This window comes from Mustela nigripes, chromosome 11 (genome assembly GCF_022355385.1).
Source record: "Mustela nigripes isolate SB6536 chromosome 11, MUSNIG.SB6536, whole genome shotgun sequence".
Taxonomy (NCBI): Eukaryota; Metazoa; Chordata; class Mammalia; order Carnivora; family Mustelidae; genus Mustela; species Mustela nigripes.
In genome coordinates, this window is record NC_081567.1 from 14,317,194 (window position 1) to 14,343,407 (window position 26,214).

Sequence of the window (26,214 nt, forward strand, 5' to 3'; positions counted from 1 at the left end):
AGGATGCAGAGTCATCAAGCAAACCTGACTGAGCTATTATCAGTCATCCTGTCTGATGTACAATGCTGGCGTCTAGGAGCCAACAGCAGGAAAGAATTCTCAAGATTATCTTCGTGCAAAAAAGGATGGTTTCATTAAGGCGGGCAGACAGGGCCTGTGGGCAGGAAGAGCCGCGCTGGGGTTGTGAGGAGTGACCGATCACATATTTTCAAGCTGGGAGGGGACAGGGATCGCGTAAGCCTCTGAGAAAGTGGGAAGCCAGGCTTCCAGGACCTTGAGGGGCTGTTAGGATCATGTCATTTAGTGCTGTCTGGTAAAACCTTAGTCAAGAGAGCCTTCAGCGAGGTGTCAGGGAACATGCTTGGAAGATGACGACTAACATATATCTTGGGGGCGGACGGACAGAGAAAAGACGTTTCCAAGGGGATTTTCGATGTTAAAGAAGATTCACAGGACTCTGGAGGGTGGACTCATGTCAAGCGAAGGCTGCCTTTTGCCTTTAGCAAGGTATTAACGTGGAGGCAGTTGAGTTCCTGGAGGACGGTCACCCTGCCTGCCTGAGCACTTGTCAATGGGCTGCAAGCTGTAATGCAGCTCAGTGTTTGCCTCGATTTCTTTGGCCTTGGTTCTCCACATCATTACACACACACACACCGAGGCCTCCTGAAGTCGTCTCAGGGAAGGAAGCAAACAAGCGGACGCCCCTACAGCGAAGGGAGGGACCCTGAGGAGAAGGAGCGGCTGGAAGAGTGCAGGCTGGGCTCTGCTTACCCGTTTGTGAGCGATAAGGAGGCAGTTGGAATGCTCGTGCTCACAGGCGATTTCGTAGTCGGGGATCAGATCCACCAAGTCCTGGACAAAGTGCACCACCTCCTCATGCCAGGGCACGTTGGCCATGGTGAGACTGCTGGCTGAGCTCTCGCCACAGTAGGTGACACCCTGCGGAAGCAGCACAACAGTCCGAGATAAGCATGACCTGCTTTGACGGCATGGAACAGGTGTCAGAGCCAGAAAAGCGTCTGGAGATAATCCACCCGACCCCACCCCGCAACCCAGGCCAGTCCAATGTGAGGGTGACGAAAGCAACAGTGAATCAGAGATGATAAACTCTGCTTAGCAGCTCACACAAGTCGGCGGGAGCTCCCAGGCCGACGCCCTCCCTGCCCCGCGACGGCAGCGCTTGGGTGCCCGGCGTCGTGAGGTCACAGGCTGTGCTGACTGGGAACAGCACTGTATTTGAACCAATAACACATCTTTTCATTCAGATTCCTTGTGCACCATAATAAGTTAATTCTCAAAGAGCTATACTCTCCTAGACCAATAACGGAGGCATGTCTGGCACCCACAGAAATTCAGTAAACACCTTACTCACTGGCAAAATAAGAGGAGCTCCAGTTCTCCAGCCCAGTTTGGGCTTCATAAGGCTGGTAAGGCTTTCCTGTAAAGGGCCAACTGTTCCTTAAGGAGATCACTTTGTAATGCATTTTGTAAATGGATACACTTAAACACAGATTTGTGCCAAACAGGAAATACATTTGGGCCTACGCATACATCCCTCCCACACGCTTGCATGTGTAAGCGTGTCTCACCTCTGCAGAAATTCCTGCATCATACAAATGGAGGTAAATTGGCTTCCTGGTCTTTTGAACGCTCCCTGACAGCCCAGTCATATAGGACCCTAAAGTTCCACAACTAAGTTTTCTATTTGGTAAGTTACATAATGATACACTCCTAGCAATGAGGGAGATCTTAACTTTGTGGGCTCTTTCAAAATTCCAGGATCAAACTTTCTTGACAAGTGCTTTGAATATTCTAGATCTGCTACGACTAAGGAGGGAATGACTGAAATAAAAAGACATCCAGTCACCCACTCACGCTCTCTTAAACACACACGGATACAGATGTGCACACACGGATACAGATGTGCACACGCACACACGTTCTCTCACACACACATGGATACAGATGTGCACACACACTCTCACATATACACGGATACAGATGTGCACACACACATGCTCTCACACATACACGGATACAGATGTGCACACACACACACGCTCTCTCTCACATATACATGGATACAGATGTGCACACACACACACTCTCACACATCCATGGATACGGACACACGCATGCATGCACACTCGCAGACCAGAGGAGGTAGGGTGCCGCGTTATGAAGAGCCCGTGGACAAGCACTGCAGAGGGCCCGTGACCCTGCAGACGGAGCAGCTGGGGGTTGGCCGGAGACTCCGATGGGCTCTGCAAAACGCGCCACTCCAGATGGCCATTCAGAAAGGTCACTAGTGCGCTAAACTGAGGTGACCTTTGCTGAACACAGACTGGAGGTGACCCAGCTTAACTGTACTAAACAAGAGCGTCTTCTCTACCAGCCTGATGATTTATAAGAATTAGGGATGCCTGGGTGGCTCAGTTGGTTGGACAACTGCTTTCGGCTCAGGTCATGATCCCGGAGTTCCGGGATCGAGTCCCGCATCGGGCTCCCACCTCCACGGGGAGTCTGCTTCTCCCTCTGACCTTCTCCTCGCTCGTGCTCTCTCCCACTGTCTCTTTCTCAAATAAATAAATAAAATCTTTAAAAAAAATTTTTTTAATTAAACTGGGCTTGAGATTTAGGTGAATTTAAAAAAGCAAATAATATGTCAGTTTTAAAAACCTTTAGGTATGGCTGAAAAATTGTATTAAATTTCCCCAAATGTATGCAAAACACAGAAATGATTTGCTGGTAGATCAGATTAGTTAGAAACATGACTTTATTTCAATTTAAATACAGTTGATATGTGAATTATACGAGCAAGCGTGCACATAGTAGCTACACAAAAGAGTTTACCTTTCATATTTAAAAAGTTCCTTGAAACAGATTTTAGATTAGATCTTACATTTAGGACAAGGGCTTTGGAAAATATTTGAATATTTCCTGTTCAGCAATAAATGACAAGTCGTTAAGCACAGACTTGGCTCGGAATGGCAGTGAGAACGAACGCCACAGCGTTCATGTGACATTGTCCCGTTCACATGAGGCTTCCCACTTAGCCGAATTCTTGCACTTAGAAGTTCTCACTGTAGCCAGACAAAACCCTCTGGGGTAAGCCATGCAAGCGACTTTCTGAGCCCACCATGGAGCCCCAGAGCTCTCCGTGACAGAAGTGCTACAGGCAGAAGCCAGTCCCAGTGAACTGGTCTGTGGAGTCACCTCTGGGAAGTCCAGGCCCCCCGTCAGTCAGGCCCCCGCGGCCCCCGCCCCACCGTGCCCCTTCTCTGCTCTGGCGGCTTCACTCCATCCTGCACTCCAGTCAACCAATGACTTGCCCTGACGTTGTTCCTGATCACACTTTAGCTCAATTATCTAAAAGTGCTTCATTTTCTTTTCTTTTCTTTTTGTTTTTTAAGATTTTAAAAATTTATTTATTTGACAGACACAGTAGGCAGAGAGGCAGGCAGAGAGAGAAGAGGAAGCAGGCTCCCTGCCGAGCAGAGAGCCCGACGCAGGGCTCGATCCCGTGACCCTTGGAACATGACCCAAGCCAAAGGCAGAGGCTTTAACCCACTGAGCCACCCAGGCGCCCCAAAGTGCTTCATTTTCTGTATCGTAGCTGTCTGCCACCTTCTCACCCCCCCCCCCCCCCCTCCCCCCCCCCCCCCACCCTGACCCCACCCCATCTAGCACCAGCACCAACTCTGTCCCTCGCTGCTCTGAAAGAAGAGTGGACTCAAGCAAGCAATGGATGGGCACAATGTGGCAACTGGAAAGCCCTCACTTCAGAATCTGTAGGTTGAGGAGTAACAAGCAGACCCGAAGAAAGTTCCTGAAGAACAGGACAACTTACCCATCTCTGGATCTGCAGCGAAAAGAATGACCCCCACCCTTACGCCGCTGCCTTTCTGCTGGATCGCTCTGCTCTAGGACTCGGTCTCTTACTGGCTGCGTGGACGGTTTCCTGGGGATTCAAGGTCCGTCCAAGGAGCCGTGTTGTGCCAGTCTGACTATCTGACACTTCAATTAAGCTGACTGGGTGTCGAAAGGTTCCTGATAATGTTTCTCTCCTTCAGTCTGATGGGAAATGTTGCTTCGTGACTTTTTGCACAATATACTCAAAACACGACACTCTATCCTAAAAATGTTTCAACAGCTCTTCCCACAAGAAAACCAGCCCCAGCCTCTCAGCGCGGCACGCGGCCTTCCTACGGGACTGCCCCGCTCTGCATCCAGTCTTTACCGGGCGAAATTTCCCACCACGTCTTCCATCTCTGTTCAGGAACCCTCACTGCATCTGATCCCAAACTCATATCCTGCACATAGCTCTTACCGCTGTATACGTTCTGCATACACATATATAATACAGACATCTACTATACATAGGTAACGTATGATTATAACTCTGTCTGAATTCTGAGCTTCTGGGGAAAGGCTACACCTTGTTCTTCTCTGTACCCAAGCAATCTTTGCTGCGCGGCCTCAACATCGTCACATGTTCTTTATATGACGGTAAACACCAAACCCTCTTCTGATCTAATAAAATTTCATTCCCCTTATTCAGTCTTTAATGACAGGACATGAAGGAACTGATGAACTCCAGTTTGGGACCACTACCTGGGTAAGTGGATATACTCTTTACCTTTGTGCAAAGAACGGGGGTGAGGTCAGGCTACAGCATTTGCTTTACAGAATGCACTCTGCAAGGACTGAGCTCTGCAGACAGGGCCAGTGCCCAGAGTGTGAACGAGGTTTAAATCATCTGACAACAAATAATTACTGAGCACTGACTATTTTCAAGGTGCAATGCAAGGCAGAGGGTGGAAAGACAGTAATTCATTTACAAATAGACTGTGCTCGGAAGTTTCTCGACACAGCAGATGTTTATAACATGAAACACATTTTCACAAACAAGCAAGCAAATAATGATCACTAAGATTCTTAGGCTACCAAATAAAGGCCTATTTAAGTCTAATGAAGCTAAAATATATGTTCATTTACAGGGAATAAAACAGAAAAATGTTTCATAAGACTAGCAACGGCAGAAAAGAGGGAACCAATATAACAAAGAAATAGCTTCTATTGATTTAGTTTAAATAAATGTGCTTAATGAAAAGGATCTAAACGTTTACTGAACCCAGGCATATATCATCCCCCTGAATTCTCAACACAAACTTATTAAAGTGATACTATCATTCTAATTTTAATATTGAGGAAATTTAGGCTCAGAGAGGATCAGTAACCTGCCCCAGGTTACATCAGTACTTTTTAGGAGCGTTATTGAAGTATCAGAGGCTGCTCCTCCCCACTCCCCAGAAGACTCTAGCATGTGTGTGTGTGGTGGGGGGACCTCATCTTCCTTATCCATTCGTCTGTTGAAGGGCGTTTTGGCTCTTTCCACCGTTTGGCGACTGTGGCCATTGCCGCTATGAACACTGGGGTACAGATGGTCCTTCTTCTCACGACATCTGTATCTCTGGGGTAAACACCCAGCAGTGCAACTGCAGGGTCATAGGGTATGATGCCTCCATCAGAAAGGATGAATACCCAACTTTTCTATCAACATGGACGGGACTGGAGGAGATGATGCTGAGTGAAACAAGTCAAGCAGAGAGTCAATTGTCATATGGTTTTGCATGTTTGTGGAGCTTAAGGAATAACACGGAGGACACGGGTTGATGGAGAGGAGAAGGGAGTTGGGGTAAATTGGAGGGGAGACGAACCATGAGAGACTGTGGACTCTGAGAAACAGACAGGGTTTGGGAGGGGAGGAGAGGGGGTGGGTCCTTAGGTGAGCCTGGTGGTGGGTACTGAGGAGGGCACGGATTGCGTGGAGCACTGGGTGTGGTGCATAAGCAGTGAATCCTGGAACACTGGAAAAAAAAAAAGACTCCAGCGTGTGCAGACTAGGACAGAGCCCGTACATGCGCGCACGCTCGCACACACCTGGAAAATGCAAGACACGAGCAAGTACTGTTTGCTTCTGCAGGGAGTCCCAGGCCGATCGCCGGCCGAGGGTCAGTCCGTACAACCAATCTCACACCTTCAGGGCGTTAGGTGACCCTATGGTACTATTAAAGCTTTAATGCCAAGCCCATGTGAGGGCCAGGCTCTGGGAGACTCCTTGTTTTATGCCAGAGCGCAGGTGAAGGACGAGCTTCCAGGCACCACCGTGTACCAGCGGGTTGAGTCTGTCCTGATCGTGCTTTCCTGGAAGTAGAGGGGCTAGTGTTTGTGCTTTAGACCTGACCCAGCGGTGCCGGAGCTACGAAGGACCACCAGAGCGGCCTCTCCTTGTCGAGCTCCGAAGGGACTTCCTTATAGACCGGACAGATGGCTATGCTCCCTAAAGTATGTTTATTTTAACACACTGACTTCTAAGTGTTTTCGGAGGAATCTGAGGTTACTTAGCCTACCACATTGCTAGCTTTCTCATCAGATGTTTTTCGAAGAGTGCTTATTTTAAAAACCGCCATTTTAGGAAACTTTTCACTTTAACTAATAAGACAACAACAATAATGAAAATGTTTTGTCAGACGTTAAATAGTTTAACTCGACTGAACAGGAAAGACCTCCTTCTCCTCTACCGATTTCATTTCAGTCACTGGGATTGCAGAAGTAACGCACGCTCCCCGCTAATTCGCAGCGCACGGACGCATGAACAATAAAGTCACTAAGCCTTTCCCTGTCCTTCTTCTAAATACAACACTGGGAAGAGTCCTGTGTCCTTCTATACTATCTTAGATATAATATGTCCCAACGTATATGGTTAAAAATATAATCAAGTATTATTCTAGAACTTGCTCTGCTTCCTCAGTAGGCTACACTCTGCAAACATCCCTTTCGCTACTTCAGTTTAAAAGGAAGATACTTCATTACCCTGCGGGACCAACTAGGGCTGAATTGAACAAAGCACGTGACCCAGTCCTCAGTGGCGCAGCTCCTGCAACACAGGCCATTTCTGCCTTGGGCCTCCTACAAAGAACGAGCTGATCGCCACCAGGCTTTCTCCCGATACAACTGTTATCTGTTAGGGTATATTTTATCATTTACGTAAGGCAGTTAAAATTGAGAACAGATCACATATTTCTCCACAATTTTTAAGTAAGATCTGTTCAAGTGCCTGATTTTACTTCTGTGGCCTTTGCCTTACTTGATAAGACCATCCGCGTCCCAAGCAACGTCTCCATGTCAAATGTCGTGTCTCTGGTGCTTCGACCAGGCCCCACACATGGAGGGAGCTGACAAGTATCCGCTTGATGGGAGGGTCAAATGGCAAAAAGGAACTCTTGTTTGAAAGCAACCGTGTCATTACAACACCTCAGCGGCAGCCAAGAGGCTTTATTTCTGAGTTCCAAACTAAAACATGCATCAGAGAAATGACAGTTTACAAAGTAGCCATCTTTCTTTTAAAAATAATACCGGGTGATTCTTCTCTGTAAACAAAGGAGAGGGGGAGAAAAAAGGTGACCGTGCGATCGAGCCAACTTGCTTTGTAATAGAAGTTTTACTGCAGCCTCACCGGGGGCTTTACTGCAGCCTTCTTGAATAACTAAGGCATAAATTAAAACCCCATTAATCCCCGGTGCTGGCCAGGTTTCCTAAGCGGACACATACACCGCAGATGTGGTTCGCATCTCTGAATCATCAGAGCTCCTGCCAAGAGCAGACTTTTAAAATTAAGAGCAATTTCAAAAGAAAAGAGTGTCTCTGACCTGACGAGAGCTGGAGTGCCGCACACTCAGACAGCAACGTTTCATCTCTCCCCAGCCCCCCGGCCCCCGGGAATACCCCCCCCCCCCCCGAACGCAGGACTCACTAAAAGAGCTGCGGAATTCAAACATCCCCCGAAATGATGCGAGTACAGCCGCTTCGTGCACATGCACTGAGGACGGAGCTTTCGGAGATGGGGTGAATTTTCCAGCCCCTTTCTGTCATTACGTGGATGCTTAGTTGTCCACAAACCCATCTGCCTCGTAACACTCCACAGCTTTAACACCATGGCACGCTGAGGACTTCCAAATTCCCGCGGCCGGTCCCGCCTCATCCCCAGAGCCGCAGGGACCTGTACCTAAACTGGAAAGATCTCTCCAGCGACTGCGGCCAACACAGAACTCGTGAAATGACCCGCACCCCCGCCGCCCTCCTCCACTGGTGTCTTCTAGCTCAGTCAACTGTTCCACGGCCACACGACGGCTTCGGCCAAAACCCAGGTGCTGTCCTGATTCTGTCTACTCCTTCACTCCCTGCATCTCAACGGGCAACAAGCTCTGCCGGTTCGACTTCCAGAATCCATCCCAGTGCACTCACCGCTCTCCAGCGGTGTCTCCAACGACCTTCCCGAGCCGCCCCATCTCTTGCTTTATAACTAGTCTAGCTACTCCTACTCTGAACCTCTGAATCCATTCAGGACAGCAGCAGGGTGACCTTTTAAAATCACAAATCACACCACATCCCCTCCAGCTTAAAACCTTTGCCCAGTACATCTACTATTCAAAAAGCTGACCATGAAATTTAGTATAAAACCCAGTTCTTTTCTTGCTTGGAGGTTCTAACAGAATCCGGCCCCATCCCGCCTCTGTGGTTCACCTTGTGTCTCCGCCGACTCAGCTGTCCCACTGCGATCACACGGGACCTCTGGACAGCGGCCCGGAATGCCCTGACCCCAGGCCTCTATGTACCGCACTGTTTCTTACTATTTAGGAATCAGTTGTAAAAAAAAGTCCTCTTCTCTTCAGCAAAACCCCCTTATGAAATCTAAAACAGCGAATCACAATATCTAGCAAAATAGTAGCTGCCCTTTGGCACAGAAGTCCACTTACAGGAATCCAAAGAAACATGGGCAAAGAGACATGGGCAAAAGCAGGCCAGAGACCAGCAGACGTGACTGCCTCTGCTGTAAGTATAAATACCACCAACCAAATAACCGTGAAATGCAGACACACACACACACACACATTTGATCAATCTTCTCTCGCTCTAACTGCCAATTCATAGGGCGTACGGGGGACACAGGAACACGCAGTCAGCAAAATGGAAAATACAGACACAGGAACTAGCCAGGATGAATAAACAAGATGACTGATGTGGGACAGAGGAGAGAAAACACATGGAGGAGGAACTAACAGGTTAAAAGAAATTTAAGAGAGAAACAATCCAATTTCCGTCAATGACCCTTACGGGGACCCAGATTCACGAGTCCTGCTTAAACAAGAAGAAATAATTGGTCCCGTTTAAAACCTTCTATTTGCGACACTTGCACGACCGCTCTGAACACTGTGCAGCTGTGAGTAAGTGTTTAAAACGCGTGTCTGTCTTTTAGAGACATCTCCTCAAAGAGCTATGGGTAAGCCATACGATGTGGGGCTCTGCTTCCAAATTACAGGGTAAGGCAGAGAAAATGGGCTGGGGTAGACTAGAAACAGGACTGGTCAGGAGTGGACAACTTCTGAAGCCAGGTGTTGACTACATGGAGGTCCCTAGACCAGTCTCACTGCTTCTGTTTAGATTTGAAATTCTCCGCGATAAAAGTTTATTTTAAAGCCCACCAGGTCCTCACTATAATGCTATTTTATTTCTCAGGACATTCATGTCACGATGTAGTTTTTAATTATTCATTTTGTGTTGACCGTCTACCTCTCCATGCATACAAGCTTGCTAAGAACAAAAGCTTGCTCTTCACTGTTATGGTCCCCACGCCTAGGCCGTGCCAGGCTCTTGATCAACATTCCTACAGGAATAAAGAAGACACCTGAGCCCCGTGGGGTTTTAAAAGATGCTGACTTGGCGGCGGCCAGCACAGCACCAGGGGCGATGCGATGGCACAGGCTGGCAGCACAGCACCAGGGGCGATGCGATGGCACAGGCTGGCAGCACAGCACCAGGGGCGATGCGATGGCACAGGCTGGCAGGAGCTTACCTTCACTTCGATGAAGTCGGGATTCCCCAGGGACACCAGCTCGGCGTAGGCCTGGAGCTCGTCCACATTCCACGCTTTCACTAGAGTCAGTCTGTACACGGTGCGCTGTTGCTAAAACAGAGGAAAAGCCAACTTTGTTTTTATCTTGGTGGAAGTCACACCTAGGAAGATTTTCAAATTACTTCGATGAGAACTCAGCGTATGCGAAATTCAGCACTTTTTTTTTTTTTTAAGATTTTATTTATTTATTTGACAGAGAGAGATCACAAGTAGGCCGAGAGGCAGGCAGAGAGAGGGGGAAGCAGGCTTCCCACCAAGGAGAGAGCACAATGCGGGGCTCAATCCCAGGACGCTGGGATCATGACTTGAGCCGAAGGCAAAGGCTTTAACCCTCTGAGCCACCCAGGAGCCCCAGCACTAACTTTTGTAAGTCGAAGTTATATTTTGTAGAAAGATGAAGAAAATGTATACAATATAGTAAGATTCCTATAAGCCCTTTAAAGGCACAGATGCTAGTATGCATCTTCTCCCACTCTAACCTCTGACACTGCAATAGGCACCCAAACGTTTGCCGTCAACCACACACTGATCTAGATTTAGTAAGAAACTATAAATTGACTGAACAGGTCGAGACGCTGAAAATCAATTCAAATAACCTTCAGGCTCTCACTCACTCAAGTGATTATGGTAAGAATTTCTAATTACTCTGGTCTTCTCTCCGGCTTTCTCGTCCTTTAATGACCTTGCTGGCAGAAAAGGCGCATTTCTGAACTGTCAGTGCTGTCACCTGTCAACCATTTAAACAAAAGACGTACTGGTTCTCTGAAAGCAACTAGACAACAGACATCAAAAGCTTTCAAAAGTTTATGCCTCTGACTTTGTAATTCCCTTCCAGGACCCCAGACAAATGTTCAAATATTCAAAGCCTTATTTCAACATCTCAGAACATTCCTTGTAATGGTTTGAAACCTAAAGCAAGCGTGGGGGGCATGAGCTAAGACTTGCCTCCAACCCACAGTGCACAGCAAAGGTGCTGTGAAGTATGTGCTTATGTGCCCGTGATTACATCTGCCTGCGGCAAGTTCCCAGGCACTATCCACGCTTTGAGCAGCAAGGTCCAAAATACTTCAGAGAAAAACAAAGTGAGGTGAGAAATGAACAAAACGGTATCAACCTCTCTATTTATGTCTGTTTGAAGATTTCTGTAAGTAGTGAAAAAGAAGAAACACTTGAGATCTTCAATGAAAAAATCTAATGAACGGTATTAGGCAGCCATACCACAAAATGTTCTCAAAAATTATTTTAAAATACAGCATGTAATGCAAGAAAAGACAGGAATCTTCCAGATGCCTCCTACATTGCTAGAATTCACCTAACAAAAATGGCAGAGAACTGCAGACCACGCTCATTTGTACTTATTATATACACAAAAATCTCACAGAAATCTTAGCAATTAAGATTTGGCACTATTTTAAAAATTCTAGGAACGCAGGGTGCCTGGGTGGCTTAGTCAGTTGAGTGTCCTGCTCCTGATTTCGAGTTAGGTCATGATCTCGGGGTGGTGGGATCGAGCCCCATGTCGGGCTCTGTGCTCAGTGAGGAGTTTGTTGGAGATTCTCACTCTCCATCTTCCTCTCCCCAGGATCAAGCTCCCTCTCTAAAATAAATAAATAAAATTTCAAAAAAACTCTAGGAAGGTAGGGATGAGTCATTATATGGTTTAACACAGAAAAATCCATGTGGTTTTCTTCAAGGATACACAAAAATATTTGATATAACTTAAAAGCCATCCCTAATTTTAAAGCAAAACAGAATAAAGAAATCAAAGACCATTTGTAACTTAAAAAACCGTATTCTTAACATAAAGAAAACACTCTGCAGTCAACTCTCAGTTATTTAGAAAATACAGGCGTCCGCATTCAGTTGGACTAACGGGAGGATGCTCACTCCGTCACGTTTATCGACGCTTCCCCCGAACGTTAAAAACCAAGCAGTACGACAAGGGAACCAGAATTATTGGGTACTACACAAAAAATAACTACTTGCAAATGACAGAACTGCCTTCTTGAAAACCTGTCAACCAAAAAATTATGCTAAGGAAAAGTGACCGGTTACTAAATAAAAGTATAAAACAAACAGCTTTCCTGGCACAGATTAGTGGAGTAAAATGGATGCTGGGGCCAGACCGAATCCCACATACTTAGTTTCCTACCTTTACCCTCTGTTCTGTTTCTTTCTTTTTTTAAAGATGTTATTTAATTACTTGAGAGACAGCACAGAGGGAGAGGGAAAAGCAGGGTCCCCGCTGAGCAGAGAGCCCGACGTAGGGCTCGATCCCAGAACCCTGGGACCATGACCTGAGCTGAAGGCAGATGCTCAACGACTGAGCCACCCAGGCCCCCTGTTCTCAGTTTCGACTCTATGTAAACCGGGGGTCCTGCACAGGATAAAAAGGGTGAGTCAGCGTAGACCTTAGAACCCAGCCTGACAGCAGTAAGTCCTCAACAGTATTACTGCTAGACGCCAGCAAAGACCAATTATGAAATGCAAGCAAGGAAAATTTTACTGACAACTGTAAAACACATGTATAAAACACCTCGTAATTAGTTTGTGAAATAACACGGACACTCAAGAAAATAGGTCCGAGAGACCTAAACAAAAATTCACCTGCACGGAGAGCCATGATAGATTTATAAACACAACGTTAAATTAGTGGGAGTTTAACTTTCCCCTGAACAGACAAACTGGCGACGGACCAGCGGCAGCAGCCGGGGTGAGCACTTCCTCAGCGCCGACCACAAGCCAGCTGCCGTTTCACGTGCCTAGTATCAGAGTGAAGACTCCAGTATTTTCTAATCTTTACCACAAATCGTACAAAATCGGTTTGATTATTATCTTCACGTGACAGTTATGAAACCGAGGCCTAGAGCAGTTGAATAAATTTCCCGAGGTTACGCAGCTGGAAAGCAGCGAGGCTGGGAGGTGAACCGAACAGTACGGCTCTCTCTCGCTCTGCTAAGCCTTCTCAGAATCATGAAATGAAACACAACGAGAAAGGTGCAGGAGACGCGCATGTGCGGCTGAGGGTGGACATAAGGAACACACCCCTTTGGCCACCATCGTTCCCTTTGTCCCCAAGACACCTAATACCCCGAGTCACATCACAGTTGTAGATTCCTGCCTGTATGAAATCCACATAAAGGGAACCATGTTCCTTTGTGTCTTGCTTCTGTCACTGAACACATCTATGAAATTCCTCCATGTCACTGGAAGTTCACGTCTGTTCATTTTCTTTGTTATCCAGCGCTCCGTTAGTTGAATGTGCAACAATTTACTCACTGGCCCCCACGGATAGACATCTGGACCATTTCCACTTTTCAGCTGTTACGCCTTTATGGCACTGGAGTTCAATTCTATTTCGGGAAATTGTATGAAATGCTACTATGACGTATCTTCTCTTAGGTCTGGCTTCTCCCACCGAAACTACCTCTGCGAGAGTGCCCTACCGTGGACTGTAGCTGTCTGGACGTCTTCATTCCCGTGTACTGGTCCATCGCATGAATATACTACTGGGGAAAGTTGTCTGTCTGTTCCCAGTTTGGGTCCCTTACAAAATAACGTTGCCACCAGCGTTGCTACACTTAACCCTTGAGATGCAGGAGAGCACATACTTCTCTTGCATGCACCTCAGAGAAGAAATGCTCGGCCTCTGGACACGCACTCATGCAACTCCGGACCTGCCAGCCCGGCTTCCCAAGTCACTCCACTTACCTTCTCCCGCAGGTCGCAGAGTCCCAGCCGTCTCTCTTGGTCACAACACTTGGTGTTGTCAGTCTTTACACTTGGCCACCCCTGTATTCTTCGATTCTGATTTGCCTGATTACTGAAGAAGCTGATTACGTTTCTGGCCATTTGGGTGTTAGCTTTTGTGAAGGGGCTGTTCTGGTATATTAAATATTTCTTTATTGGGCTTTTTCCTACTGACTTTTTTCCAAATTCTTTATATATTCTGGCTACAAGAAGGCTATTATAAATGTCTGAGAAATATTTCCACACACTTTATGGCTTTTCTTTTCACTTTCTTCCTATCTTTGGATCCACAGAAGTAACTAATTTTCATACCTTTTAATCTATAACAAAGTTACAATCAAATTGCTACAGACAAAGAGAAGCATTATGGGATTACTGGAAAAGGAGTATTATTGGACTTGATTAGATTAGTTTATTTCAAATTATCAACTTCACGTTCTGGGTTTTGCTGTGTCTGTGGGGAGCATACTCAATGCAATGATTTCAGAGACTTTATTTAAAGTCTGTTTAAAATTAGTTAAAATAGTTCCTAAGGTCTCTAGAAGAACAAAAGGGTGTTAGACTAGTTAGATTAGATTAAAACAAAAACTATGTGCAGCTGTTACTTGAAAGGTGAAAGCTGGAATTGCCTTTGCAAAGGAAATACTTAATGCTGTTATTTTATTCTTCTTTGTTAAAAAAGAAAAAAGAATGTAAACTGGATTGTATCCATTTAATTTGAATTAAACTTTTTTTTTCAGTTTGGGGATTTAGTACTTTTAATTTGCACAGGCTATAGAATGGCCATTACTACAGAATTTTCTGAATGTGGCATGTTATCTGGTGGGGACAGGCACAGCGTGGTACCACAGAATATAAAAATGAGGATGAAGGTATTTAATTCAGGCAAACAGCTTAGCTACTTGCTGTTTAGTGTTCAATGTTATCTGTAAAATGTCACAATGTGATTTGTCGAAAATGTCAAGAAGTTGGCATGTTATAATTACACGTGTTTTCTGTTAACTTCGAGGGTCTAAGATCCCCCCAACCTGCCCCAGTGGTGCACACCAACACAGCAATATGGGGGGGCAGGGAGATATCTGAATGTAATATCACATCAAATGCGGCTGGTCTCTAGCAAGAGACCTCGACGTTCACCTCTAAAATTTAGACCCGATCTTTGTGGCAGATTTTAAATTTGTGTTTTAACTTACGATGTTAAGGAGGGAAGCAATACATCAACTGAAAATACATGGATGAAAAACTGAGGTCAAGATACCAAAGGTAAATGTTAAATGCTCATCCAAGGGGACCGAGGGAAAAAGGATTAAGTACAAAGCAGAAAAGGCCCGAGTAGTCAGGAAGGATGGGGGAACGGAGCAAAAGTATAAGATGAAAAAAGAAACATGGTCTGGCCCAAGGAAGGGTCTGAGTCCACTTCCGCTACTGTCACCACCACTAGCACCAGCAGTGGCACAAGCCCCCCGTGCACACAGGGATCCACCAACAGACACTGGGTCCGTCTCTAGGCCAGGCGTAATTCCAGCAGCTGGAGATACAGCACTGAGCAAAGCAAACAAAGTGCTGCTTGTTGTATGACTTACATTCTATTCTGGTAAGTGAACAAAGCCAGAATAAAAAAAAAATGGGCCACAGTAGTAATACCAAGAGAGCAGAGGAGCCGGGAGACCAGCAGAGGCAGGCGTCCACCGCCACGGCCTTCTGCACCATCTCCTCAATCTACAAAAACCAAAGTGAATGTGGAGCAAGTGCATGCTTGTCAAAAAGTTAATTCTGAACCGAATGACTTAAAGCAAACTGAACAAAACAAAACCCCTCAAAATGAAAACAATTCCTCAATGATGACTATTGTTTCTAAAAACAAAGAAATATTTTAATAAATATTTTAATACCTCTACTAGAAACTGGGCACTCTATCAAACTCCTTAGGAACCATACCTGTTACTGAAATGGTTTTAAACTAAGCTTTATACTATTTGTGGGAGACAAAACAATGTGTCAATCTGATAAGTCAAATAAACAATGAATGAGAAAATAAATTCAAAGACACAACTCATGATAAACTGAATGAAATATTCTTTATGCCCAAGGCAAACTGTTACAGAATTACTCTGAAAATAAATTAAGTAACCAAACAATTTTAACCTTAATGAACAACTAAAAATGCAGATCAAGGAAAGAGGGTAAAAGCATGGTTATAAGACTCAGTGAAGGGGCGCCTGGGTGGCTCAGTGGGTTAAGCGTCTGCCTTCAGCTCAGGTCATGATCTCAGGGTCCTGGGATTGAACCTCGCATCGGGCTCTCTGCTCAGCAGGAGCCTGCTTCCTCCTCTCTCTGTCTGCCTCTCTGCCTGCTTGTGATCTCTATCAAATAAATAAATAAAATATTTAAAAAAAAATTAAAAAGACTCAGTGAAGAAAATCTGATCCAACAGGAAATCATTAAAGGAACACTCATCAAGCCACTAATAATGTTTACTTCCCAAAAAAGGAGGAAGATTGTAGGCTTATTATTTACATTTCTTCTTAAAGATCCAAACACCATGAAGTGTACTAACACACACATTACAAAAGTCTCAGGAGAGCAAAGAAAAAAATGGCAAAAAGAATATTTGAAAAAAGAATGCCAATAACTCCAAAAACTTGGTGAAAAACATAAATTCACACATTCAAGAAGCTCAACAAATTCCAAGAAGGATGAACTCAGAGACCCACACTAGGACACATGATAATGAAACTGTCAAAAGACAAAGAGAACCCTGAAAGCAGCAAGACAGAGTGATTTATCACATATGAGACTCCTGATAAGGTCCAGGGCCCATTTCTCACATTTCTCATCACCAACCATAGTAGTCGGGACACAGCTGGGGAGGAAGTGGCGGGGGGGGGGGTTGTCAATCAGGAATATTTTACCTGGCAAAACTATCCTTCAAAAAATAAAGGAGAAACCAAGCCACTCCCAGATGAAGAAAAGCAGAGGGAGTGCACCGGGAGCAGAAGTGCCAGAGGAGAAGGTAAAGGGGACAACAGAACCACAGGAAAGCACACCAGACAGTAACTAGAAAGCAAATGAAGAAATAAAACTCCAATAAAGGTACCTGCATGGTACTCTATTTTTGGTCTGCAACTCCTCTTTTTGTTTCCAAATGTAATCTGAAATACATCTACATAAAAGAATAACTACAGGGTGCCTGGATGGCTCAGTCATCCTGCCTTCGGCTTAGGTCACAGGATCCAGACCCGCACTGGGCTTCCTGCTCTGTGGGGAGCCTGCTTTTCCCTCTCCCCTGGCCTATGCTCCCTATCTTGCTGTCTCTCCCTCTCTCTCTCTGTCAAATAAATAAATCTTAAAAATCTAAGTAAAATCTAAAAAAAAAAGGTAATTACAAATCTATGTTAAATGGGCACATGGTGTATAAAAAGTAAGGTATTAAATTAACAACATAAACGAGGAAGACGGAGTTGTATAGGATCAATGTTTGTATGTAATTGAAGTTAATCTAGCAGGAATTCAAACTAAACTTAAAAATTAAAGGTCTTTTCTACTATTAAGAAAATAACTTAAAAAATACACAAAAAGGAAAATGAAGAGGGAATCAAAAGGCACACTGGGAAAAAAACCAATCAAACTAAAAAGGTCAGTACTAGAAGAAATGAGAAACAAAAAGATGCAAGACATATAGAAAACAAAAATCATACAAGTCTTCATCATAATCACCTTAAATGTAAGTTGACTAAATTCACCTATTAAAAGACACAATGGATTTTTCTTTTTTTTTTTCTTTTTCTTTTTTTTTTTTTTTTAAAGATTTTATTTATTTATTCGGCAGGTAGAGATCACAAGTAGGCAGAGAGGCAGGCAGAAAGAGAGAGAGGAGGAAGCAGGCTCCCTGCTGAACAGAGAGCCCGATGCGGGGCTCGATCCCAGGACCCTGGGATCATGACCGGAGCTGAAGGCAGAGGCTTTAACCCACTGAGCCACCCAGGCGCCCCCACAATGGATTTTTCTTAAAAAAAAAAAAAAAAAAAAAAAAATTAAAGCCTTCTATGCTGTCTACAAATTAGGTTCACTTCAGATCCAAAGATACATATTTGTGGAAAGTGAGAGGATAGAAAAATCAGATTCAATGAAAGCCGTAAACAAGAGAGAGCTGGGGTGGCTATACTCCTAACAAACCAAATAGATTTTAAGTAAAGGTTGGTTAAGAGACAAGAAAGGCCCTTACATATTGAGAAGACGGCTAACTCATCCAGCTGTTAACAATTATAAACATATATGCACCAAGCAACAAGCACACACAGAGGATCTGCCACAAGATTAACAGCCAGTCTCTCATCAGGAGTACGGCCAAACCAGGAGCGCCCACATGAACCTTTGGGGTCCAGAGTTCTTTCTGGTGCTCCATCACACTGCTCATATGGCTAATCTTGGGTTTCCAGAACCTCCTGGATGTTCAGGGTCATAATTTTAGTTATCAGTTCCTCTGGAGATTGGAACTAATAATAGAATTAGTGAAGAAACTAATAAGGCTCCAAAGCCTCCACCATAAATCATATTTCTAGACTGTCCAGTGGCCAAAGCTCCCATGCAAACAAAGATACTTCTGTCAGGTAGGACATTCCAAGAATCAAGAGATCATCTCCCAGCAGTCAAGGGCAAAAGCCATACATCTTAGGTAAAGTTAATTTTTCACTACACACTAATGGGTCAGAAGAAAAATGAAAAGGGAAAATACTTTGAGATAAATAAAAACAAAACCACAACATACCAAAACTTAGAGAAACTGAAAAAGCAGTGCTTGGAGAAAAAATTAATAGCTCTAAACACCTACATTAAAAAAAAAAAAATCTTAAACATTAACCTAAGTTCACACCTCAAGTACCTAGAAAAGTAAATTAAAACAAAAGCAAAAAGAAAGAAAGAAAGACTAGAGAACAGAACAGAGTAAAAGAGAGAATGGAGAAATTCTGGAGAAGAAAGAAACCCCAAGCTGGTTCTACAAAAATATCAGCACAATTGACAAACCTGTACCTAGACTGAAACAGAGAGAAGACACAAGTAAAACAGAAGTGAAGGCGGAGACAATGCTGCCAACCTTGCAGAAATAAAAAGGGGTACAAGAGAAGACTGTGAACAACTGTAGGCCAACAAATTAGATATAACCTAAATTAAGTGGACAAATTCCTAGAAACACACAAATTGCCAAAAATGACTCACAGACAAATGGAAAATCTGAACAGACCTGTAACAAGTAAAGAGATTAGATCAGTAATCAAAAAACTCCCAACCAAAAAAGTCCAGAAACAGATGGCTTCTCTGGTGAATTCTGCCAAACCAAACATTTCAAGAATAATTCTCCAACTCTTCCCATTAGCGGGAGAAAAGGGAGCAATTTTGAACTCCTCTGAGACCACATTACCTTAGAACCAAAGATATCAGAAGAAAAATATCCCTTATGAACATAGTATCCCTTATGAACATAAATGCCGAAATGCTATCACACCAAATCCAACAACGTATTAAAATATTATGCAGCATGAATTAGTGGGATTTATTCCAGGAATGAAAAAGAAACAGACTGCATGAATTCATTTGTATGAAATACCCAGAACAGGTGTATCCTTAGATACAGAAAGCAGATTTGTCGTTGTCAGCAAGTGGGTAAGGAGGGTGGCTTACTGGATATAAGACTTTGTTTTGGAATGATGAAATGTTTGGGAACTAGGCAGAGATACTAAGTGCCAGTGGGTTCTTCACTTTAGAATGACTAACTTTACGTTACTTGACTTTCATCTAAATAAAAAATAAAAAGTTCTTGTCAAAATTCCAGGTGCCCATTTTTCAGCAGGGTGGGGGGGTGATGATTTTCAAGATGCATACAGAAATGCATATGGACTCAAAGAGCCAAAATAACTTTGAAAAAGAACAAATTTGGGGGACTCATACTTCCTGATTTCAAGACTCACTCAAAGCTCTAATAACCAGACCAAGACTGTGTGATAGTGACATGAGAACGGACACATGGATCAGGGCAACAGAACTGAGTCCGGAAGGGAACTCACACATTCATTGACAACTGATTGGACAAGCATGTCAAGTCCATTCAGTGGAGGAAGAACAGTCCTGAGACAACTGGACATTCACACACAAATGCATGAGGTGGAACCTCTACTTCATACCATACATGAAAACTAAGTCCAAATTGATCAAAGATCTATATGTAAGAGTTAGGAAATGAACCTCTTTCAAAAGCACAAGCAACAAATGAAAAAAATAAGTTGAACTTCATCAAAATGACAAACTTTGGTGCTTTGGTCTGGCAGTTCCTCAGAAAGTGAAACATACAATTACCGTAAGACCTAACAATTCCGCTCCTAGGCAGATACACTTGAAAGAACTGGAAACATAGATTCACATGAAAACTTGCACATGAATATTCACAGCCTGTTATTTGTAAGAGCCAAAAGGAGGGAAGCATCCAATGTCTGTCAGCTGATGGATGGACAAACAAAATGTAGCGTATCCGTACAATGGAGTATTCCTCGGCTAGAAGCACAAAGGGTGGGGTCCTGATGCAAGCAAGTACGTGAATGACTCTTGAAAACAATTATGCTGACTGAAAGGAGCCAGACACTATTAAAATGGCATGGAATTAAATCATGCTAACAGCTGCACAACTTCGTGACTACCCTAGAGGCCAGTGAATTTATAGACTTTACAAAGGTAGATTCATGCTCTGTGAATTATATCTCAACTTTTAAAATAAGAAAAAGATTGAACATCTAAGAGCATCTCAGGAAGTCAGAAAGTGGATGGTAATCTAAATACAGGGAAGAAAAAAGGGGAAATAAGAGCAGAAATTAATGTAAGATAAGATACCTATAAAAATATGGTGAACTATCAGAAGAACTAATACTGTTAAAATGTCCGTAATACCCATAGACACCTACAGTTTCAATACGATCCCTATAAAAATCCCAATGGGATTTCACCAAATCAGAAAAAGCAATCTGAAAATTTGTATGAAACCCCAACAGACCCTCAATAACCAAAGCCATCTTAAAAAAGAACAAAGCTGGAGGCCTCACATTTCCGCTTTCAAAGTTGACTACAGAGCTACAGTAATTGGACCAGCATGGCACTGGCACAAAGACAGACACATCACCCAATAGAACAAAGAGCCCAAAGTAAACCCCTGCATGGACCGTCAACTAACATTTGACCCCGTTGAGAATACTCTTGACAATCTTGACAAAGACCGTCTTGTCAATCAATGGTGGCAGGAAAACTGGATAATCACATACAGAGCAATGATAATGGACCCTTACCTTACAACACTCACAAACGTTAACCTGAGACGATGAAAGACTTAGACATATGACCTGAGACCATAGAACTCCCAGAGGAAAACCCAGAGGAAAAGTTCTCTGATGCTAATCTTAGCAATGACTGTTCGGATATGACAACAAAAGTACCAGCGGCAGAAGCTAAAAGGGACGAATGGGCCTACATCAAACTAAAAAGCTTTGCAGAGCAAACCATCCACAAAATGAAAAGACGATCTGCCGAATGGGAGAAGGTATTTTACCAACACTTTTCTGATAAAGAGCTAATATCTAAAGAACTCCTACAACTCAGTAACAAAAAACACAATCGGATTTTATTTATTTTTTTTTTTAAAGATTTTATTTATTTATTTGACAGAGATTACAAGTAGGCAGAGAGGCAGGCAGAGAGAGAGAGGAGGAAGCAGGCTCCCTGCTGAGCGGAGAGCCCGATGCAGGACTCGATCCCAGGACCCTGAGATCATGACCTGAGCCGAAGGCAGCGGCTTAACCCACTGAGCCACCCAGGCGCCCACAATCGGATTTTAGAATGGGCGGAGGAACTGAACAGATATTTTTCCAAAGACGCCCAAATGGCCCATGGATACACGAAAAGATGCTCAACATGAGAGAAATGTACGTCAAACCCACACTGAGACATCTGCTCGTACGTGTCAGAACAGCTGTCCTTGAGATGGGAAAGGGGACCCTGTTTAGATTGTGGGTTCTGGGAACCGCTAGCGGGAACGTGAACTGGCAGAGTCACTGCGGAGAGCAGCATGAAGGGTTCTCAGGAAATACAAACTACAACTGGCGTACGACCCAGCAACCCCATCTCTGGTACATATCCAGAGGAAAGGAAACAGGATATTCACTAGAGTCAATATACGGAAACAACAAAAGCGTCCATCAACAGAGGAGCAGTTTACGAACACATGGTGTCCACACACACACACACTGGAGTATCACTCAGCCAGGAGAAAAAAGAAAATACTCCTGTTTGTGAGTAAATGGACAAACAGAGACCTCAAAGGCATGATAAGAAATGTAAATCAGAGAATGACAAATACAATTTGTCGACCCTTGGATGACATGGTTTTGAACTGTGTGGGTCCACTTACACATGGATTTTCAGTAGATAGATATATATATATATATATATATATATATATATATATACACACACACAAACACACACACTCACACACACAGTACTATAAATGTATTTTCCCTTCCTTAACGTTCTTAGTAATGTTTTCTTTTCTCTAGCTTGCTTTATTGTAAGAATATAGTAGAATATATGGAACATTCAAAACATGTATTGGGGGAATCGAAAGTTAGTATGCAGATTTCCCACTGCACAGGGAGATGGTGCCCTGAACCCTAGGATATTCAACAGTCTGCTGTACGGTATCACTTACATATGGGATTTACAAAAGCTGACTCATGGAAACAGAGTAGAACGGTGGTTACTAGAGGCTGTAGGGTGGGGAAATTGGAGAGGTACCGGCCAAAGGGTACAAACCCGCAGCTGTAAGATGAGCGAGGCTCTGGAGATCTAACGAACACTGTGATTAATAGTCAACAACGTTCTACGGCATACACTTCAAAGTTGCTAAGAGACTAATCTTAAATGTTCTCACCATAAAGAAAAAGATAATTATCAGACGTGATGGAAGTGTGAGCTTACACTGCCATGGTTACTGAATCGTATTATGTAAGTGTATCAAATGAACACACCGTAAACGTACAAAATGTCACATGTCAATCATCAATTATAACTCAACAAAAAACCAGAAATGAGCCACAAGTATGGATATTTGATCTATTACCAAATTGCCACTACAGAACAAGGTAGAAAAGGATAGTATTTTAAATCAACAGTGCTGGTGCAAGGGATGTTCATGTAGGGGGTTAGAAGCACCGACACTTAAAAAAACGCCTTAATGGACTTAAATGTGAAAGAGAAACAGAATATTTAGACGACAAGAATCTCATGACTTTCTTGAAACAGTTCGAGACAAACTCAACAGAAAAGCAAGCCTCATGAAGCTGCAGCGCATTAAAATTTGCAACTTTTCCTTATCAAGATAGGATAAAAGAGACAAGCCAAGAGTGAAAAAAGACATTTCCTCATATCGACCATATCTAAATAACTTCTAAAAACCAATAAGAAAAAAGACAAATGCAAGAGAAATACTGACAAAAGCCATGAATGTTCCTGTATATCCTTGAGTAAGAATGTTTTTATGATTTAGTGACAGAGAACACTAACTCTGAAGCAAGTATCCTTTAAAAAAGAGGGTATCAAATGAACAATGAATAGAAATGCAATTAAAATCCACAAGGAAACAGCTTCACGACCGCCACTAAGACTGACAAAACCAGTTGGTGGCAAGGATGCAAAACAGCCCCTACACACGACTGTGTGAATTCACGCGTTATGTTGTAACTGTTCGGCGTTATTCACGGACGGTGAATGCACGCACACCCCACGATCCGGCGAGTGTGCTCCCAGGTGCACAGCCGACGTCACTGAGCAAATACACACACCGAAACACCGGTACAGGAGTGTCACTAGTAGATGATTCACGGCGGCCAAACACTGGAACAGCATGACGATGCTTCAACAGTAACACAGATTAACTGTAGCACGTTCGTATTACCAAACAGAACAATGAAGATGAACGGACCAGAGCACCATGGGTAAGTCTAACACACACGTGAAGTGAAACACAGTAGATCCTCAAACAACGTGGGTCTGTGCCGGGCCGCCAGCATGTGAACTGTTTATGGCGTGGAGCTGTAAATGTGTTTTCTCTTACGACTTTCCTAACGTTTGCCTTCCTCTAGCTTACTTTGTTATAAGAACACACGTAATACATTCCCAAAATATGTGTCAATCGGCTGTGTTCTCGATCAGGCTTCTGGCCAACAGCAGGCTTTAGTAGGTTTTGAGGGTAAAGTTACACATGGATATTCAGCTGCACAGGGTCAGCGCCCCAACCGCAGCTCGGCTCAAGGCCCAGCTCTGTATTGTGATTCCATCTCTATAAAGTTCAAAAACAGGGAAAACCGCCTGACAGTGTTAGAAGTCAGTGATTACTGTTAGACAGAAGAGGGCTAATGACCAGGAGGAAAGATGAATGGGACAAAAGGGGGGCTCCGACGGCACTCTCAACACTGTTGCAGCAATCAGAGGTGCGTTCTTCTCGTAATAATTCACCAAGCTGTCCCCTTAAGCTCTGTGCACTTTTCTGTAAGTATGATATACTCCAATAATAAATCCTATGAGAAGGATGCCTGGGTGGCTCAGTTGGTTAAACGTCTGCCTTCGGCTCAGGTCATGATCTTGGGGTCCTGGGATGGAGCTCTGCATCAGGCTCCTTGCTCGGTAGAGAGCCTGCTTCTCCCTCTGCCTACTCTGCCTGCTCTGCCTGTTAAGCCTGCAGCTCTCCGTGCTTCTGCTCTCCCTCTGACAAACAAATAAATAAAAGCCTTAAAAAAAACAAAACAAAACAAAACAAAATAAAAGTTAAATAAATCCTATGAGAGATTAAATAAACACAGAATGCTGGGAAAAGACACTCATTTTTTTAAAGCCCTTATATGTTATATACACGAGTGTTCATGGATAAAGTCACGTATTTATTTGACTTGAAATATTCCAATGCCTCCTCCACCCCAAAAACACAGCGGGGACAGATGAAACGAGAAATGAAGTGCCGACAGCTGTCAAATGAAGATGACAGTCACAGAGGAATTCATTCGATTATTCTCTTTTCTCTTACGTGTTTTAAAAATCTATAATAAAAAGTTTAAAAATACATAACTGTGAGTTGGACAGAATTCTGTTGTTTCTAATTAGGCAGCTTTCAGTGATACACATTCTGGATAAGGTTATTATATCCCAGGACTACGGCGCTTAATTTCCACGATTTATCTTGACAGTTGCAATTCAAGGCGAACTCGAGTTGAAGCTGTGTCAAAACAAGATAAAACGGTATCCTAAAATATGGTACTGAGTTACTAGTAATCAAAGAAATGCAAATTGAAGCAGTAATGAGGTACCATTTTGAGTTATCAAATTGGCAAAGATTTTTTTAAATAGCAATATCCAAGGGCGCCTGGGTGGCTCAGTTGGTTAAGCAACTGCTTTCGGCTCAGGTCATGATCCTGGAGTCCTGGGATCGAGTCCCACATCGGGCTCCCTGCTCAACAGGGAGTCTGCTTCTCCCTCTGACCTCTCCCTTCTCATGCTCTCTCTCTCTCTCAAATGAATAAATAAAATCTTTAAAAAAATATAGCAATATCCAATGCTACTGTTTAGCAAGACAGGTGTACTTGCTCACGGACGGTAAAAGCAGAATCCAGTAAAAACATTTTGGAAACTAACACAGCAACACGATTAAAGAACCAGAAAAATACTCCAATCTGTTGACCCAATAATTGCACTTCTAAAATTTTCACCTTTGGAAATGATAAAAATTGTGGATAAATATTGATCAATAGGAATGTTCAATCCAGCTTTATTTATAAACTCTTAAGAACTTCAATCCCGGGACGCCTGGGTGGCTCAGTTGGTTAAGCCACTGCCTTCGGCTCAGGTCATGATCCCAGGGTCCTGGGATCGAGTCCTGCATCGGGCTCTCTGCTCAGTGGGGAGCCTGCTTCTCTCTCTGCCTCTGCCTGCCGCTCTGCCTGCTTGTGTTCTCCCACTCTCTCTCTCTCTCTAACAAATAAATAAATAAAATCTTTAAAAAAAAAAGAACTTCAATCCCAAGAAAGAGCACAATGATTTAAGACACAGCTACTGAACACCAAAAGGCGACGTTTCAGAGCCGTGGTTACGAATCCCGACATAGCAAAGAAACACACTCCTAATAGGAGACGCTCCATGGAGGCGTGATTTTCAGGAAGGGGCAGGAAATGGGAGAGGGACTTGAGTCTTCATACTTGTTCCTGTGGAGAGTAACTGGTTTTATTTATTTATTTTTTTAAAGATTTTATTTATTTATTTGACAGAGAGAAATCACAAGTAGACGGAGAGGCAGGCAGAGAGAGAGAGGAGGAAGCAGGCTCCCTGCTGAGCAGAGAGCCCGATGCGGGACTCAATCCCAGGACGCTGGGATCATGACCTGAGCCGAAGGCAGTGGCTTAACC

At 43.8% G+C, this 26,214-nt stretch overlaps 1 protein-coding gene across 2 annotated transcripts in view; it reads right to left on the reverse strand.

Annotated features, from left to right (window-relative positions):
* Positions 1–26,214, reverse strand: part of LOC132026653 (S-adenosyl-L-methionine-dependent tRNA 4-demethylwyosine synthase TYW1-like) — a 200,409-nt gene that overhangs the window by 23,064 nt on the left and 151,131 nt on the right. The window contains exons 13-14 of one of the 2 annotated variants that reach the window (XM_059414747.1): positions 9,917–10,027; positions 772–939 (exon numbers count right to left, since the gene is read on the reverse strand). In XM_059414747.1, the coding sequence (XP_059270730.1) occupies positions 772–939; positions 9,917–10,027 (279 nt within the window). Of the gene's footprint in view, positions 1–771; positions 940–9,916; positions 10,028–24,901; positions 25,032–26,214 lie in introns of those variants that run through there. The other variant, XM_059414748.1, reaches the window with a different exon arrangement.